The 16,639-nt window shown below is 43.5% G+C and overlaps 8 protein-coding genes across 8 annotated transcripts; 7 read left to right on the forward strand and 1 right to left on the reverse strand.

Moving 5' to 3' along the window:
* Positions 1 to 31: 31 nt before the first annotated feature.
* On the forward strand, positions 32 to 4,150 carry DI09_40p110 (putative programmed cell death protein; the record flags this gene model as incomplete). Its single annotated transcript, XM_013382198.1, has 1 exon — positions 32 to 4,150. The coding sequence occupies one exon, from the start codon at positions 32 to 34 to the stop codon at positions 4,148 to 4,150; it is 4,119 nt and encodes a 1,372-aa protein (XP_013237652.1).
* A 328-nt stretch (positions 4,151 to 4,478) lies between these two features.
* DI09_40p120 (uncharacterized protein) lies at positions 4,479 to 4,811 on the reverse strand (the record flags this gene model as incomplete). The annotated part of the gene is made up of 2 exons (XM_013382199.1): positions 4,479 to 4,513; positions 4,583 to 4,811. 2 exons carry the CDS (start codon positions 4,809 to 4,811, stop codon positions 4,479 to 4,481), a joined length of 264 nt encoding a protein of 87 aa, XP_013237653.1.
* A 142-nt stretch (positions 4,812 to 4,953) lies between these two features.
* DI09_40p130 (uncharacterized protein) lies at positions 4,954 to 5,832 on the forward strand (the record flags this gene model as incomplete). The annotated part of the gene is made up of 1 exon (XM_013382200.1): positions 4,954 to 5,832. The coding sequence occupies one exon, from the start codon at positions 4,954 to 4,956 to the stop codon at positions 5,830 to 5,832; it is 879 nt and encodes a 292-aa protein (XP_013237654.1).
* Positions 5,833 to 5,947: 115 nt separating this feature from the next.
* Positions 5,948 to 9,080, forward strand: DI09_40p140 (uncharacterized protein; the record flags this gene model as incomplete). Its single annotated transcript, XM_013382201.1, has 4 exons — positions 5,948 to 6,538; positions 6,785 to 7,559; positions 7,773 to 8,332; positions 8,661 to 9,080. The coding sequence occupies 4 exons, from the start codon at positions 5,948 to 5,950 to the stop codon at positions 9,078 to 9,080; spliced, it is 2,346 nt and encodes a 781-aa protein (XP_013237655.1).
* Positions 9,081 to 10,007: 927 nt separating this feature from the next.
* Positions 10,008 to 11,212, forward strand: DI09_40p150 (uncharacterized protein; the record flags this gene model as incomplete). The annotated part of the gene is made up of 3 exons (XM_013382202.1): positions 10,008 to 10,468; positions 10,509 to 10,803; positions 10,841 to 11,212. The coding sequence occupies 3 exons, from the start codon at positions 10,008 to 10,010 to the stop codon at positions 11,210 to 11,212; spliced, it is 1,128 nt and encodes a 375-aa protein (XP_013237656.1).
* A 323-nt stretch (positions 11,213 to 11,535) lies between these two features.
* On the forward strand, positions 11,536 to 12,012 carry DI09_40p160 (uncharacterized protein; the record flags this gene model as incomplete). The annotated part of the gene is made up of 1 exon (XM_013382203.1): positions 11,536 to 12,012. One exon carries the CDS (start codon positions 11,536 to 11,538, stop codon positions 12,010 to 12,012), a length of 477 nt encoding a protein of 158 aa, XP_013237657.1.
* Positions 12,013 to 12,071: 59 nt separating this feature from the next.
* DI09_40p170 (uncharacterized protein) lies at positions 12,072 to 13,178 on the forward strand (the record flags this gene model as incomplete). Its single annotated transcript, XM_013382204.1, has 1 exon — positions 12,072 to 13,178. One exon carries the CDS (start codon positions 12,072 to 12,074, stop codon positions 13,176 to 13,178), a length of 1,107 nt encoding a protein of 368 aa, XP_013237658.1.
* A 460-nt stretch (positions 13,179 to 13,638) lies between these two features.
* Positions 13,639 to 14,894, forward strand: DI09_40p180 (alpha/beta fold family hydrolase; the record flags this gene model as incomplete). The annotated part of the gene is made up of 3 exons (XM_013382205.1): positions 13,639 to 13,798; positions 13,884 to 14,004; positions 14,069 to 14,894. The coding sequence occupies 3 exons, from the start codon at positions 13,639 to 13,641 to the stop codon at positions 14,892 to 14,894; spliced, it is 1,107 nt and encodes a 368-aa protein (XP_013237659.1).
* Positions 14,895 to 16,639: the final 1,745 nt, after the last annotated feature.

Consider the following 16,639-nt stretch of genomic DNA (forward strand, 5'->3'; position numbering starts at 1 on the left):
AATTAAATTGAAATCGAAATTTTTTATCTTAATGGATTTTCCCAGAGGCGGTAAACCTATTCTCCCGCATCATGAACGAAAGCGTCTGTTCATGCAGGCCTCCAAGAATGTCCAGTCGAACAAGAAAAAAGCTGTAACAGCCAAACCGGCTCGTGCGGCCTTTCCAAAAAAGTTCAAAAAAATCAGGCGCTCAGCAAATCATCTTTACAAAGACGCTCAGTTCGAGGATGGCCTTGACAAGTTGGAGGTGACCATGCAAGGCCCTCTTCCGTTCATACATCCTCTTTCACATGGAAGGCTTACTCCAGAAATGCATCTTCTTGGGATTGTAAAGCGACGTATCTCGTCAACCTCCATCATCATTTCGCTACCAAATAATCTTCAAGGAAGATGCACCGATGCAAATTTAGTTCCAGGATCTCTGGCACAAGTGAAGGTTGTTGAGGATTCAAACGCTTCAGGAAAAAAAGCTCGAATTATCCACCTTGAGGTTGTAAAAGGGAGCACCAAGCCGGCAGAGGGCACTTCTGTGATGAGCACAGTCACATCTGTCGAAGAGCAGCGCGGATTCTTAATCTCCATAAACGAAGAGGCCGACAAGGTAGGCTTCCTTCCAAATCCGTGCCCAGACTTGCTGGATTTGCGTCCAGGAATGCCTTTGTTGGTCACTATTTCCAGTTTCAAAGGTCGAATTCCTCGCCTTTCGCTTCCCGGAGAAATTCACTGCACAAGAAATGATCTTTCTTTTGAAGAAATCACACCAGGAACCGTTTTTTCTGGCTCTACTTTGCTCAAGTACATCCCTGGAAGAGGAGCCTTGCTTTCTCTGGGCGAGACAACATTCAGAGCCACTGCAGATTGCATGCATATCAATACAGAAGAAAAAAAGGAAGGTGCTCGTCTTGGACCTTGCATAGTGCTGTGGACAGAGTCAACAGAGCGTTCCGTGGGAGTTTCATTTTTGCCACATCTTTTGACCATGTCAGAGCGGTTGGGCTCGTTTGCGAAGCTTTCCACAACAGGCTCATTACCATCGCAAATGGAGCTTTCTGTTTGCAGCTTGATTCCGGGATTTGGTTCACTTTTGGCCAGTTCCATGATGCCGTTTGCCGCTCAACGGTTTTTTTCATCAGAGATCCAGTCAAAGGTTGGAGATATCGCAACAGCAGTGCCGGTGGATTGGAATGCAATCGATAATACTGTCACGGTAACTATGGCCAATTCGACACCTATAGACATCACGACAATCACCCGAGATACAGTGGCACTCGGGATGGTTGTGTGGGGTACCGTCACTCGTGTCGATAATAGTATGATGGTTGTCGAAATTGGAGAGGGCTTCCATGGTGTTTGTCCCAGGTTCCACTGGTTCGAAAAAAACGATCACCGTAGTAACAAAAGCGCACCACTGGGTGTCGGTGATCGAAGAAAGTTCAGAGTGCTTGCCTTTTCATCTTCTGGCTCCTCTCAGCCCCTTTTGACGCGCAAACCAGCACTTCTTCGGATCGCTCCAAACATTCCCATCGTTTCTGATCGCCTGGGACTTGTTGCTGCTGGCACGCTCACGGTCGGCTACGCTCTTGTGGTCAAGGAGCGTTTTGTCATATTTGGGTTCTATGGAGATGCGCGTGGAATTCTCGCGACAACGAGCATCCCAAATGTCAAGGTTCAAGCGGGCGATGTGCACGAACTCCGCATCATTGGCTTTGATGAGCGAAGGGCGCTTTACAAAGTTGTCCCAGCAGCTCTCCAAGAAACTGTTTCACAACGCAAATTTCCAAAGCACAACCAGATGGTAGATGCTTCGTTGGAGCGTATCTTCAATGCGGATGGTGCGATGACCGCCTTTTTCGCACTTCCGCATGTATATGGCCCGCTCAAGGCCACTGCCAAGCTTCACGAATTGCATTCTAGCGATTTTTTGGGGCGTATTCTTTCCGAAAATTCATCTCCCCAGCTTGGCGCATCAGCCGGGATCGATGTATCCAATTCTTGTGCGGCAATAGAAACCTTGACTACTTATGGTGTAGGGGATACATTTGGTCTCCGCGTTTCTTCGTGCACTTCCAATGAAGTGGTGTTGGAGGCGCCGATGCCAGTGACTGGACCCAGGGAAGTTCTTGTCAAGATCCTTACGCCTTCTAACTCTGTAATGGTGTGTTCTGTTATTGTCGAATCAACACTCGCTATGGAAGCCCCACCTGGGATTTTGGCCCTTGAGGGTCCTAGAATTCCCCTCAAATTGTGGCATTTAGATCCAAGTCCATGCAAAGATGAGGCTGAAGCTGCGGCAGCTGAGCGCAAGTTTGGCCCTATGGCCAAAGATCCCAACGACCCTATCACAGCCCTTTCATTGACCGCCTCTTTTCGCCGTGCGCTGATGCTTGCCAATGTATATGATATCGACGAGAAAGGCGTCGACAATGGCTCTGTGAACAAGAGTGAAATTCCAGCCAAACACGAGAATGGTGACACCGTCGCTACCAAAAAGCAAGGCGCTGCAACAAAAGCGGAGCCAACTCAAAAGCACACCTTTTCGCTTCGCATTCCAATTCCAGTATTGGCTTCACGCTTCACTGGCTCCCTGTGGGAGGCTGCAATTGCTACGCGGAAGATGCTTCGCCAAGAAAGAATTTCACCACCCTCCTCGAAGATTTTGGCAAACCGGATGGTCGTTGGTGTCGTTTCTGGAATTCATCCAACCATGGGGCTTTTCATGGCTTTCGATGAAACAAGCTCCGGATTGGTTTTACCGCGGAATGCAACCCCGCTGTACTCACAAACATGGTGGCAGCAAGTACCACCAGTGGGGGCCATCGTGCAGGCATGGATAGTCCCTGGATGTGAAAGTTTAATCAAACTTTCGCTTTCCCTGAAAGGACCCATCAGAAAAGGTCATCTTTCTCGGCCTTTAGCTCATGAAGAGGCTGCTTTGGAAACACCCGTGCTGGCAGAAGAAGATCGCACTCATCGCTCTCGCGGTGCATCGATCCTTGCAAGCATTCAGGAACAAGCACAAATACCTAGCGCTACTGATTCTTCATCCATCTATATGGATGAAGAAACCGACTCGGACTCGGACTCGGACTCTGAAACGGAGGCTGAGGTTGAGGTTGGTTTGAACCCTGATCTCCAGGCCCATCCCAAGACTGCAAAGGGGAAGATGACCTTAGATCCGCTTTCGGTTGATTTTATAGAAAGAGCATTAGCCGATCCAGCAAGGGTGCCTTCGACACATGAGGATCACGAACGTGCTGTTCTTGCAGATCCGGCGTCTTCGCTCAATTGGATCGCCTACATGGCTTTTGAATCCGATGCAGGCTCAATGGAGCGAGCAAGGGCTGTTGCCGAGCGTGCCCTTGCTGCAATTCCTTATCGTGCAGAGGGAGAAAAGCTTAACATTTGGATCGCATGGCTTCGTCTTGAATGGGCATTCTCTGAATCAAAAATTGATACTGTGAAGGACAACTTTGACGAGGTCCTTGCAGAAGGGCTGGCAAGAGCCTCCTCCTCCAAACATTTATTGTTAGCTGCCTGGCAGCTTGTCACGGATACTATCAAAAATAATGGCATACAGCGCCCCAGGGCCCTCCGCTTGATCTCACATCTTGAGAATCTGATGCTGGCGAAACCAATCCTCCGTGCTTCCGGAAAAATTTGGCTTGCATTGCTTTCACTCGAGTATTTGGGAATGCGGTCATCATCTTCTTCTTCGTCCTCATCATCGCTTATGGGACGGGCTAAATCTTCTTTGGCACCGCCTGCGTTTATCAAACTGCAGACGCGCCTTTCGCTGCAGGCATATTGTGAAGGTGATTTTTCCATGGGACGTTCCATGATAGAGTCTATCATTGGGCAGCATCCAAAGCGATTTGATCTCTGGATGCTCTATTTGCAAGCAGAGCGCAAAGGCCTCCGCGGAATATCGCACGATGGGTCTGCCACCAAGAAGGTGTCCAAGCTTGGGGCTCCTCAGCCTAGTGTTGAGTATTTGCGAAAACTTTACGAAAGAGTCGCAGTTCTTCCTTTTTCTTCAAAACGAATGAAGAGCCTTTTTAAAACCTTTCTTGACTTTGAAAAGAGCTTTGGCTCGCAGGCACATATTGAGCGAGTTAGACAGCTTGCCGTTTCTTACGTGGAGCGTCAATAATTTAATAAAATCTAATTCTTGATTGCAGTTGCGTGTGAATGCCGCTATATTACGTATTTGCAGTCTTCTTCCGTGTACGCTCGTCCCGAGCATTACCTTAATCCAGGCCTTTATGGGTGACGCCGGCCCCCCACACTAACCCAACTTTGGTGGTAAATTTTTACTATTTAGGGTTACAGGCCAGCCATAGCCTAATTCCGCCCCTGCCCCTTGAAGTTATGCTAACCCTAAATGGGGAATCAAACATAAAGATGCGGCTTCATTGAATTAAGGTAGTGGTAACGCCATTCCGATACCAAAAGATATCTGATGCGAAAAAACTGGTCCATCAAGAGTCGGGAACCAGGATGCCCGCAACACACCCTGCAAGCAGCTTTGTATAGTTTACCCAGGGGTGATGCTTATCTAGATGTGAACATTAGCTGCACTTACTGAAGGCCTCCAAGATGTCCGTTCCTTTTGAATTCTCCAATATGGCGATGCCGCCAGGATGGTACTTGCAAAATTCTGACAGATCATATACAATGTGGCCATCAAAAGTGACCAACAGGGACTCGCCCTCCAATTTATTCCTTCTAAATGTCGAGATCGGAATGGGAACATCGAATCTGTCTTTGCGCGCGGAGACAGAAGAAGAGGTCAGCCATAACCGCAGGTCCATTTCAATTTAAAAGTAAATTTTAATTTTCAATTTGATTGGTAAGCCATTCCATTTCATTGGGGTTTTTTGTACCCAATCGGTCATACCAATGTCACTTTAATATAGCTAGCTACAGTGGACGTACTACTCCTCCGCACTTCAAATGAATTATTACGGATCCTACCTTATTCTTTTCTTAGTGCTTTGTTTGATATCGGACTCATTCTCTTTTCCAGGAGAAAACGTGCGTTCTAGAGCCGTACTTCAATATTATGGCAAACATGTTGTTCCCAAAAAAACTTCAGAAGGAAAGTGTGGCGATGGATGCAACTTTGGATGCGAAAAGAATAGCATACAAGATCTACCGCCCTCGCTGTTAAATCCGGATCCCACGACCGATGAGATTCCTAAATTCTTCCTCCCCAAGCCCCCAAAGCCCCCCAAGACCCCCAGCGATGTGGATAAAAAGGATTGTGTATGCGATCAAAGTATTCGCGTTAATGAGGACCCGGAAAATACGCCAGATGTTCAAGTAGTCCAATCTAATGCTCCTGTACCCGAAGGCATAATGTCGTCCAAAGAAACGAAATCATCTTGTCCGGCTTCATCAATCTGTGCAGACGACGGTGTCTTTACACGCATATCGATTGCGGTTATGGATGAAGAACTTACTTTGCCGGAGATCACCGATAAAAATCAAATTTTTGTAGAGAAAAAGAAATGGGTCCTCGTCGAAAGGCAAGGAAAAGTGTGCTATTGCAAGCTTACCGCCGACGATATGGTCAAAAGAGAGAATACCTGGTTAATTCAGACTCCGATTGGTCAGGCAGCAAGTGAAACAGATTGCATAACAGAGCAGTACATTGTGTTTAACCACAACGCTACAAAGAGGCTTGACCTCAAACCGACCAAAGATGGGGAAGAGATGGAGTTTGTACTTTTGGAGGCAATTGAGCCTCCACCAGGCTTGATAATCAATCAGAAAAATCCTAACATGGGGACTACCATTACTTTCAACCCAATTGGGTTAGGGTTAGATTAAATAAATAAATAGATAAGAGTTACTTGAAGCTGCATTTTTATTGGCTACTTTTCGTAACGAAATGCCCGAGAACACAAAATTTCTCATCACATCACATCACATCTAACACTTAAGTATGATCAATAGCCTCATTTTATTTATTATAAATATTGCAATTCTTTTGGCTTCTACCTCAAGATGCAATGAAGAATTTTGCTTACTAAACAACGGCCCATATTTACTGGAATCTGAGAATGCCCTTTTCTTATCGCTGGTACCCAATACAGATAAGAAGGTAGCTTTCACGACGTATAAAAGTCAAGCATCAAGATTCAATGTGCTTTTTATAAACAAAACAAATCACGAGGTTGTCTTGGAATTGCTAGGAGAGCCAGATGGTCTTTTTTATTTCAAGAATACTCTTGACTGTAAAAGTAGATTTTACAAAGAAAATCCAGGATGCCATTGGAGGCTAATTAGGGCTGCCCCAACAGAAATTCCAATTAGCAGTGAAGTTTCTCCCCTTTACTATGTTCAGTCCGTCGAAAATACGCTACCCAATTTGGGTTCCGAGTTAATTCCAGATACGGTTATCGCCCTGAAAGAACTATTTGACGGAGCTAAAGGAAATCTGCTCTCCATAAGTAAAGAAAGTCTTGATTGTATATATGCATCTTCAGTACTACTACCTATTGAGCAATTGGATGACGCGGATCGCTTCAGACTAGTTTTCCCCAAATGTTTATAAAGTAAAGTTTTCACATTGTATACTTGAATCCAAAATTTAAAATCAAATAGTCGACAAACCAATTACAATGGGTGGACTCGGCGCTACCTTGCACCAATCCCCCATTTGATATGGCAAAATGATGCGCTTCAAGCCCTAGGTTTTGATGATCTCTCCACAATTCAATAATGAGCGCTTTATCAATGACCATTTAACGGTAAGATGCATCCCAACCATACATGATAGGCCGAGCTAAAGGTAGACATAGCCTCTTCTTTAAGGCTATTGGACCACAGCATCCTTTCTTCCCTTTGTGTTCCAGATGGCGCTCACAAATCTCCTGCAAGCGAGAATTGTTCTATCAATGAGAAAACAACCGAGGCGACCATTAAAGCTTTAATGCACATCAGGGACCAATTGGTTGGGCATCCCATGCGCAAACGCTTATACGCAAGTGCAGATCTCATTCCTCGTCTTCAGACAATATTGTTTTCAAACTCTGAAGATGAAGCCATTGATAGCGGAGAAGTGGAATTAAGGATCTGTGCCCTAAAAACCGTCCATTCTTTGATCACCAATAGCAATATCGGCATAGGCTATTCTTTCACTTTGGATTATATTTCGTTCCTTACAAACAGTAATATCGAGGCAGGCCAGTGGAATTGGGCCCTTAAAGCCTTGGTTGTGTTAACGGACCGTTCTTATCCCTCAACGACAGAAGCAGTTCGGTTGATCAGGAAATTTTCCACCATTCTGTATCAGTTCAAAAATTCGGCTTTAGCCGGATACGATTACAGAGAGGTTTCGATCATCATGGCATTGCTTGCTAATTTTTGCATCTCAAAGCCATCTTTGATTTTCGTTCTACAAAATGAAGGCATTGTCGATTGGCTATTTTCTTACATTAACAATGGCTGCTTCTATTCCATTGACGAATGTAAGCTAAAGCTACTGGATTCAATTACCGAATCTTATGCTGAGGAGCTTTCAAAATATTGTATGGAAATCTTGAGTGCATCTAGTAAGAGGCAAAAGGAGAGGCTAACTTTGACTTCGATCTTTACCAAGGTAGCTTGTAGTTTTATGATGCTTTAGATAATTTTGTCGCATCCGAATGCTACATTCAGAGCAGACTTTGCAAATTTTGTCATCAATCGCTCAATTCCGACCATATTTTTTTTCCTCCGCGGCGTCAATTGTCAATTTGAGGATTTACCGTGCAATTGTGGGGTAGAAACTCCATGCAGTGTAGCCACACCCACAATTGCGGTCAAAAAGTCCCAAATCAGAGTTTCATTGCTTTTATTGAAAAAAATATTGGCTTTATTTCAAGGAGACAAGTATCGAGCTCTTTCCTCCTTTCAAGGGGTTATCCCATCCGTAAACAATGTGGACCCGCTTGCAAAGCTTCTTTTGGCCAAAATGGATTCATTTCCAGAGGAGGCGTTGGATTGTTTCTGGTCGCTATTGGAGGAATTGACTAAAAACGAGTTCCCCTCTTTTGTTTTGTTCGAATCTGATGAGCAGAGGCTGGAATTTGTCAGGATTTTGATCTCGCACATCAAATCGAATAACGAGCCTCTTCTTGTAGTTGCGTTGAAAACCTTAAGAGCACTATCTAGAAACGTACAAGAAATGAGAAGCATTCGATTTGACGATCTTCATCGAGCTGAGCTTGTTCAGGTTCTGATCGACAAGCTCGGCTATGAGCTTAGGGACTTTAGCCCTCAATTTACAGGCATCCTATTGAACGTGATTGCCAATTTGTCGCTTGAATTCGCCGGATTGCGTCTGGTAAGGCTGTGGTGGTATTTTATTTCTAGCAATATATAAAAGCTGGCCTGGTGCCAAAGATCGCCTTACTGCTTGAGAACGAGCTGTCTCGACAATGCAGCGACGAAGCAGAGAACGAACTGATTGAGAAGATCTTGCAAGTTTTGATGAACATTTCGCACAGGGCTCCATTTAAGCTGCGCAAACTTATTGTTTCCTCGCTTGGGGAGCAAAGCAAAAAGGCCATCATTTCGCCTAAATACACGGCAGCCAGAGGCATCCTTCAAAACTTTGCCTGTGCCGATTCATTTGACCAGGTATTTTTGCATAGTTTTGACCCCTTTCACAGATCGATTGGCTTTTAAATACGTTTGGTAAAGACTCGATTTTCAAGCTGCTTTCCAAAGAGCAATATTTGCCGCTGCTTTCAAATCTTACATTTACTGCTTCGCATTCGCTGAGGGAAGAAATTGCAAATACGCATCCAATAACTGAAGTGATCTTCAACACCCTTCAGGGGAGATTAAGGTCGCCATCTACATCAGATGTGTTCTCAATCAACTCTGCCCTATTAGCTGCCATGCACATGAAGAATGGCCTGGAATTTGACAAAATCATCACAACTATTCAACAGATTTCAGAAACCGATTTTTCCGCAGAAATTAGGCAGCTTGCCGTGGAGGCTTTGGGGCAGCTGTCTCCAACCGTTGTATCAGCAACCAGGAGTCTCAACAGCGAGGAGAGGGTCCCGCTCCCGCCTCCAATTTGAACAGCGGTTGCTTTTTCAACTTTAAAGTCGTGAATATTTAAAATGATGGGACCTGATAAGCCTCTATTTCAACCCCAAATTTGACCCTGGCCTTAAATCCTTCAAAAACGCACCGGACCATGGGATGAACCGGGAGCAGACAGCAGCTTTACCACACATGGTGAGATTAAAATGTTGGGGCCATTCCAAATTTGGGCCGTTTTTTACCGCAAAATAAAAGATCCTGAAAATTGTCAAACACAAGAAAATTCATAGTGCAAATGTTATCTTTTGCACATCTGCTCTGGAAAGCGAAACCCCTTAATAGATTGCATGTTAAATTGCCGTGGCGTTTGCACCAAGTTGAAGCTGTTGCTAAGCCATCGAAAAGCATGGTGGCCTCTAGTGAATTTCACAAATTGAAAAATGGCATCAAAGAACAATATTCACACAAAGTGAGCGCCATCATTGTGCTTAAACCCTACTGCAAAGAAAAGTCACTTTAAAATAGCATCCACGTCATGTGGAGGTCAAAGAGGTCGTGTATTGTTATCTACATCGTTCTTGTTCCTCTTGTTGCGCCAGACGAGCTGTAGGGCGAATATGGACCGGGGTTAGGTCAATTAATACCCTCCTTTAATCTAAAAGTTGGTTAGGGTTAGGGTTGGACGAACTCGATACTAACCTTCAATCGTTAATTTAAGGGCTAGGTAGTATTTTTCGGTAGTTTCGACAGACAGAAAAATTAGTACAATAAGGATTCTCGATCGATAGCCTTGTGGCTACAAACAAAACACTCAATGTGACTGAAAACAAATGTGTCCATCAGACATGTATTGACACGTAAAATGCACTAAGGTGGTCATGGATTAAAGTTCATATTTTAAGAAATCCGGAAAAGGTTGCACTATTAATTACCAAATTGGCCGTAAAAATTTGCAATTTTAAATGTCTACAAAAGCTGGTCAAACCCAATGGGAAAGTGCTGCTGCCAAAATGCTTTCCACAATCCTCGGTACGACAAACGAAGAAGGATCTAGCGATAGCTTTATCGAAGGAATATCACAGAATCCATTCAAAGTTGCATCGACAGCCAAGCGAGGAATTATCCGGCACCTGTGCATTATATTGGATACCTCGGAACCCTCTAACGACAAGGAATGGCGTCCCTCGAAACTATTTGCCATTAGCGATCTTTTGAAGAAGAGGTTTTTTCAATTATTCTTCGAGTCGAATCCGATTGGACAGCTGTCAATAGTCGCCACCTTTAATGGGACTGCAACTGTTTTGGTGCCCCCAACTTGCGACCTGGACTTGCTGGTGGAAAAATTTAATACATCAGTGATAGACGATGGTACCGGGTCTGCTTCTTTAGAAAACGCGCTACGGCTTTCGGTAGCCCTTTTCCAGTAAGATTTGTAGCTCTTTTTCCTGAGCAGGACCTGTTAGAGCGAGCAAAGAAATTCTTTTTTTATTTAACGCTTTATCCTCTGTTGATCCCGGCGATATCAATTCTGCAATCGATATGTCTAGAAAGGCTGGTGTTTCCATCTCCATGATCCACACAAATGCTGCGCTATTTGTGGCGCAGAGAATGTGCAATCTTACCAACGGTAATGAGGAAAATTTACCTTTAGGTTCATTTGCCGTCGCGCTTGACTATTTTAATTTCAAAGAGCTGCTTGAGACTTTTGCCGAGCCCAGGCCATTGTATTCTGCCACGAATTCAAAATCGGTTCAGCTGGTAAAAATGGGATTCCCTCAACAAAGCATCAATCCAGTTGATATTTGCACCTGGTACGCACCGCCATATCACATTACCCTTTTGTAGTCACAGTCGTCGATTGGAATCTTCTGGCTATTCTTGCCCTCGATGCGTAGCAATTGTGTGCTTCATTCCGTCAGACTGCCCTGTTTGCAAGCTCACTCTGATTTCATCGTCTCACATTGGGCGCTCCCTGCATCATTTATTTCCGCTAAAAGATTTTGATGAAGTGGCTGCAGGAGGCCCTTGTTTCTGCTGTAATCTTTCAAATGGCCAACTATTTTTTCAATGTCCAAACTGCAAGTGTTGCTATTGCAAAGAGTGCAACGGCTTTTTACATAGCCAGCTTTATACTTGCCCTGGCTGTAATGTTGCAGATCAAAACTGAAGTAATGATATTTGTACATGCATCACAGAGGATCACATGAAATCGCACCACCTCGCATCATAAGATACAATAGGCCATGGTACGGTACGCTGTGGCATCATACGCTATGGTATTCCATGGCATGGTGTATTATTTTAATAAACAATTTGTGAATTTGTTTGGAAACCTTTGCAAACGATATGATTTCATTGGTTCAGCCGTTTCAATCCATGAACAATCTGAATTGCATTACAAGAATTCGGAAAAGATTCGGTCTCCAATCTTGTTGAAGGCAATCACTCCTGATTTTGCTCAAAAACGACACATTTGAAGTTTGTTGAAAGATGCCTCCCATCGTGCGCAGAAACCGAGAAAGAAACCCATTTCTTTCACAAAGATATCGAGGCGGCCATATTGAATATTATGCACCGCCAGCCCATAAGAAAATGGAGGCCCGAATGGAACATTCAGAACCAATAGGTTCCTCTTTCTATTCAAGGCCAGTGCATGCGGCATTTGATATATCGCCTCAAAAGAAATACGAGCCACCCTTTTCTGATGCAAGGGATGTGGGTCGGCATAAGCTTTCAACCGGTACTATTAGAAATAGGGCTTTTCCGCCATTTTCAATTGCCTCTACTGTCCCTCGCGAGACAGCATTTGTTCGAGCCAATCAAGTTGCATCATATGGCCCTACCTCTCATGTCTTTGGCTATGGGTTTGGCATCTTTTTTGCATTTCTTATTATTGTGACTATCGCTGATTGGGCAATTCAGCATACTCGATCAGACTTTACAAAAGAGTCCAAAATTAGCTTTTGATACCCCTTGATTTGGAAATTTCATTGGATTTCAGCTTTGCAATCGGTTTTTCAAATCCGATGAGTCCGATCAGAACCGTCCTGATAAATGGTGTCGTTGCTTTTGCGGCAATTTTTACCCTTGTATTGTATAGCACGATTCAGGGAAGGATTATGATACACCATGGAGAGGACATTGGCTATTTATTTATATATCTGATCGCCTGGAACAAGATCGGTACTATTGCTTTGATTTTGTTGGCAATCCTTTTGTCCAAAATGCTTACCGTTGGCGCGTACAATGATGAGCGCTATTCCAAAGCTTCCATTGAAGATGTGATTCCCCTCTATCAGGCCGAAAATCTTTCCTCTTACTCGATGCCATCTGGGGCGCCGCAGTTTCCTTTCTCGAGCTTGAAAATTGCAACTTTGTTAGCAAAAAAAAGCCCCTTTTCTTGTCTTTTGATTTCTCTGTCAAACGTCGCCGCAACAGCCTGCCAATACCAGTCACTGATCTACATTCCTCTGTCGCTGCAGTCTGTTGGAAAATGCACAAAAATTCTTCCCACGCTTCTTCTTCGGGCAGCGATGACGGGGTCTCTTCCCTCTCTTCTCGATTCAGTGATATGTTTACTTGTAGTATTTGGGGTATTGCTATTATTTCTCTTTCCCTCCAATACACTTGCGTACGAGTCAATAGGCGGGCTTTTCATCTTCTTTCATTCTGTTTTGGATAGCATGACCATGATCATCCAGGAAAAAATGCTTATTTCTAGAATTGATCCGAACTTTCGGACGTTGCAGGGGAGCTTTGGCGTACTTCTCGTCCAGTCCGGATCGGGCTTGATGCTTTCTGCAGCGATCATCTTAGTTTCGTCCTTGTACGATCCAGCGGACGCGCTCAAGTTTTTTTCAATCCCCTGGATTTTATTGTTTGGCCTTTGCATCTCCTCTGCGTGCTCACAGTTGCTGATTTTGATTAGCATCCAAAGGTTAACCTCAATTGGACACGTCCTTGTCATGACTTGTCGCCATTTTTTTGTAATCGTTGCCTCAGAGGTACTTTTGCATCAAAGCTCGCTTTTTTTCGTGCAGTGGGTTGGCGTCATCATCGTTATTGGCGCTCTTTTTTCAAAGGCAATTGTTTCGCAGGTTGGAAAATCGTGTCCCTTTGAACGTCGGACTTGAGGCCTCGCTTTAGAATATTTTCGATATGCTTTCAATTTTTATTGCATCCAGACATTTAATCTCTAGTGATTCACCTCCGGGTTATGGAAGAGGGTCTTGTCACCGTCTCCCCATGGGAATTTCTATGCGTCAATTAGCGAAAACGACGTAATACCTTCAAACGTAGGCGTAAATGTGGGTAAGCAACATATTCCGGATGTTCGTGGAGCTCCTCCTCCCCGGTCATGAAGTAGGCATTTAGGCCGGCGAGTCCGATCAACGGCAGGCCGATGTACCAAAACATGTTCTTGTATCTTTGGGCCTGACCTATAAATTAATAAAATTGCGGATCCAACGAAAAGCATTGGCTTGCTCAATAATTTTTGCGCGGTAAAAATCGGCCGTAATCTGTGTGATCAGCCCCCTTTCAAGAAGCGCATCAATTTTAGAGGTGTCGTTAATTCGTTCCAAGTTCAAGGCAATGATTCGCTCCTCGATTGGACGCAGAGCCTCATACATGTGCGTAAAGCTTGTTTTGAAATTCTCTTCAGAGTATAGTCTGCGTGTAATATTGGGCCAATGGGTTGCATTCTTTCGGCACATAGCGGAGGCCCTGTTAATAATGAGACGCGACATCAATGGTAAATACTGAAAGTGTTTGCAATTAAATTCCTTTGAGGGTTAGGGTTTAAGGTTTCCAATATTTTCAACTGACCTCCTTTTCAGCAATTGCAGTTAAATTTAGGGCTAGGGTTAGGAATGCAGGGAAAGCACTCGGTGGCCGCTCCACGGAAATTTCGAATTTACGCCATTTAAATTATTGGGCAGCGGATGTGCCTGTTTTTAAGTTTGACCGCATGAACATGCATTTTTTATTTTCCGCTGGCCAGATTGTTTTTTGAGCTGCTTAGGGCCCCCAAGGATGCCACCAATGCCAATCTGCTAGTGCTATTGCATGGGCTCTATGGATCTTCTAGGAACTTGAGGACACTTGGAAGGAAGATCGTAGCCAATGCATCCAATTCGTTTTCTGTTGCACTAGTTGATCTTCGTAATCATGGGGCCAGCCCACATTGTGATTCCCATTCAATTAGGGACATGAGCGATGACGTATTCGCCTTTATTCAGTCCCAGAACGCACGCAAAGTTGTGCTTTGTGGACATTCAATGGGAGGCCGAGTGGCCATGAATATGGCTACGCAATCTCCAAATTCCCTCTTGCAAGGGCTTGTGCTTTTGGATATTTCTCCTTTTTCGCGGTCGCTAGACAAGCAAACCGTCAAATCCTTCCATCTTTCGCTGATCCAAAACCTGAGAAAAGCAGCAAACTTTAACTCGATTTCAAAGTGCAAACGGTATCTTTTAGAGTGCCAGTATGGCAATGAGCTTGTCGAGTGGATGGTTGGGACAAATTTTTTTACTTCTCCTGATGCTGAGAAAGTCCAAATTCGTCTTAATCTCGATGCCTTGGAAACCTTTATTGACCATCACTTTGATGTTGGTGCAAATTCACCACCCCAAGGGCTGGGCGGCGCGTACAAATTTCCATTTCGAAAATCGTGTCTTTTCATAAAAGGCGGTAAATCAAATTACATCACTGAAAGGGATTTTTGTGACATCAACTATTTGTTTCCCAAAAACCGCATTGTAGAATTCCCTTCTGCTGGGCATTGGGTTCATTCCAATTTCCCAGCCGAAATTGCTTTGGAAGTTGTCACGCTTTTGCAGGAAATATAGCACAATCCTCTTTGTGACATAAAAACACACACAAAAAAGTAAAAGATAGCACCGGCATAATTCCGGAAAACCATGTCTCGATACGTTCTCATAGGTTCAAGATCCGCAAAGTTGGATGTTTTCATCAATTTTTAGGGTTTTTAAAGTACACTTCTTTCAAAATAGCACGTTAGGGTTGAATTTGTGCAAATTACACGGGGGTCATCCATCGAGAATCAATATTGGCACTATCGTTTTACTGGATGCAAACTTTCCGATGCAACACAGTCTACAAAACGCTGGCCGCTTTTTCACAAAGCTTCTCGCCTCAATAAATGCAAAAAGCTTTCTGTTTTTCATAGCCCTTTTTGCTATTATTGCGCTTTCATCAACTAATGCGGCTTCCAAAGACAGGCTATCAAACCTATACGTACTGAAAGCGATGATTGTTTACAAGATTTTAGGATTCAGGGTGTAAATGTGCATCCTCTTGCTTGAGATTTTAAAATGACTTATCATCAGATCCACAGAGATCTGTGGATATCCCTACGTAGAGATGATATCTTTCGGTCTTCTTTCAAAGCTTTCAACGAGCTATTCAGTATCCGATTACAGCTTACTGCTATGTTACGTATATATAGCTTTCAAGCTTTATATTTTAACAAAAAGATGCTATTTAGCGAGCAATCTTTAAAGCAATGGACCAGTTTGGTCACCGTACAACTTGAACTTTTTGAATTTTCAAAAAACCCCCAAGGCGTTTAAGAAATAAAAACCCATTACTTGCTTGAAAGATTGCACGATCAGCACAACAGGAATGGAACAAAAAATCTAGGAGCATGGTTTGAAAGCATAAAAGTTTTGGTTTTGGGAAATAGTTGAAGGATTTTTAGAAGAGAAAAAAGATTCTTGTTTCAATTTTTCAATAGCTCTCGAAATATTTCAAAATAATTTAAAGCTATTCACGGAGCCATAATAAAATATCTTATAAGTTCTTCTACTTTTAGTTTTTACTTTATGCCTTCCTTATGATAAAGATGAGCAGGCTAAAGTAAATGTCATTGCGACCATAAATGGAGCTAAGGAAATTATGAAGGAAAAGATGCTTCAAGCGCTCGAGCTTGCATCTGAGTTTGGGTTGCATGAGTAGTTTGAAATATGAGCCAGCTTTTTATTTGGATCGCACGAGCCAGCCAGCTTCTTATTTAATCATAATCCTACTAGGGCTATCAGTGTAAAGGGTTAGGGTTTATTATGCCTTATACTCTACTAGGTGGAATTATGGACAGTGACGCCTGATCTTAATGCAGGATCAAGTTGAAGCTGCAAAACCGGCGTTGGAAGGTCACATCAAAGTGGGACGCAGAATTAAATCTGGGAATTAAAAATAATTAAATTGTGAGGCAACAAGGTAAGAAGGTTTTCAAAACCGTCGTATTGACACAAATTCACTGCTGAGTGTCGTTGAAAAGCTGCCATAAATAGAAAATTTGATGTGATCTCATTTTGAAAGGACCTGGACAGTATCATGTTGAGTCTTGAGCCAGGCAAGCGTGTTAGTTAAACAAACAATTAAAGAAATGCCCAGACACGCTACAAAAAGCAATAATAAAGTTAAGCTGATGGGTATGCCCATGCAAGCATGCGGTGTGGGCTATTTGCAGTATAGCTTCTAACACAAAATGCTGGAAACAAATAAAAGCAAAAAGTCATTTAGGCGGTTTGGAGAAACCCATTCGGCCGATATTTGGAAATTGTTCCATGAT

This window comes from Mitosporidium daphniae (assembly GCF_000760515.2).
Source record: "Mitosporidium daphniae strain UGP3 chromosome Unknown contig-40, whole genome shotgun sequence".
In the NCBI taxonomy this organism is placed as follows: Eukaryota; Fungi; Microsporidia; genus Mitosporidium; species Mitosporidium daphniae.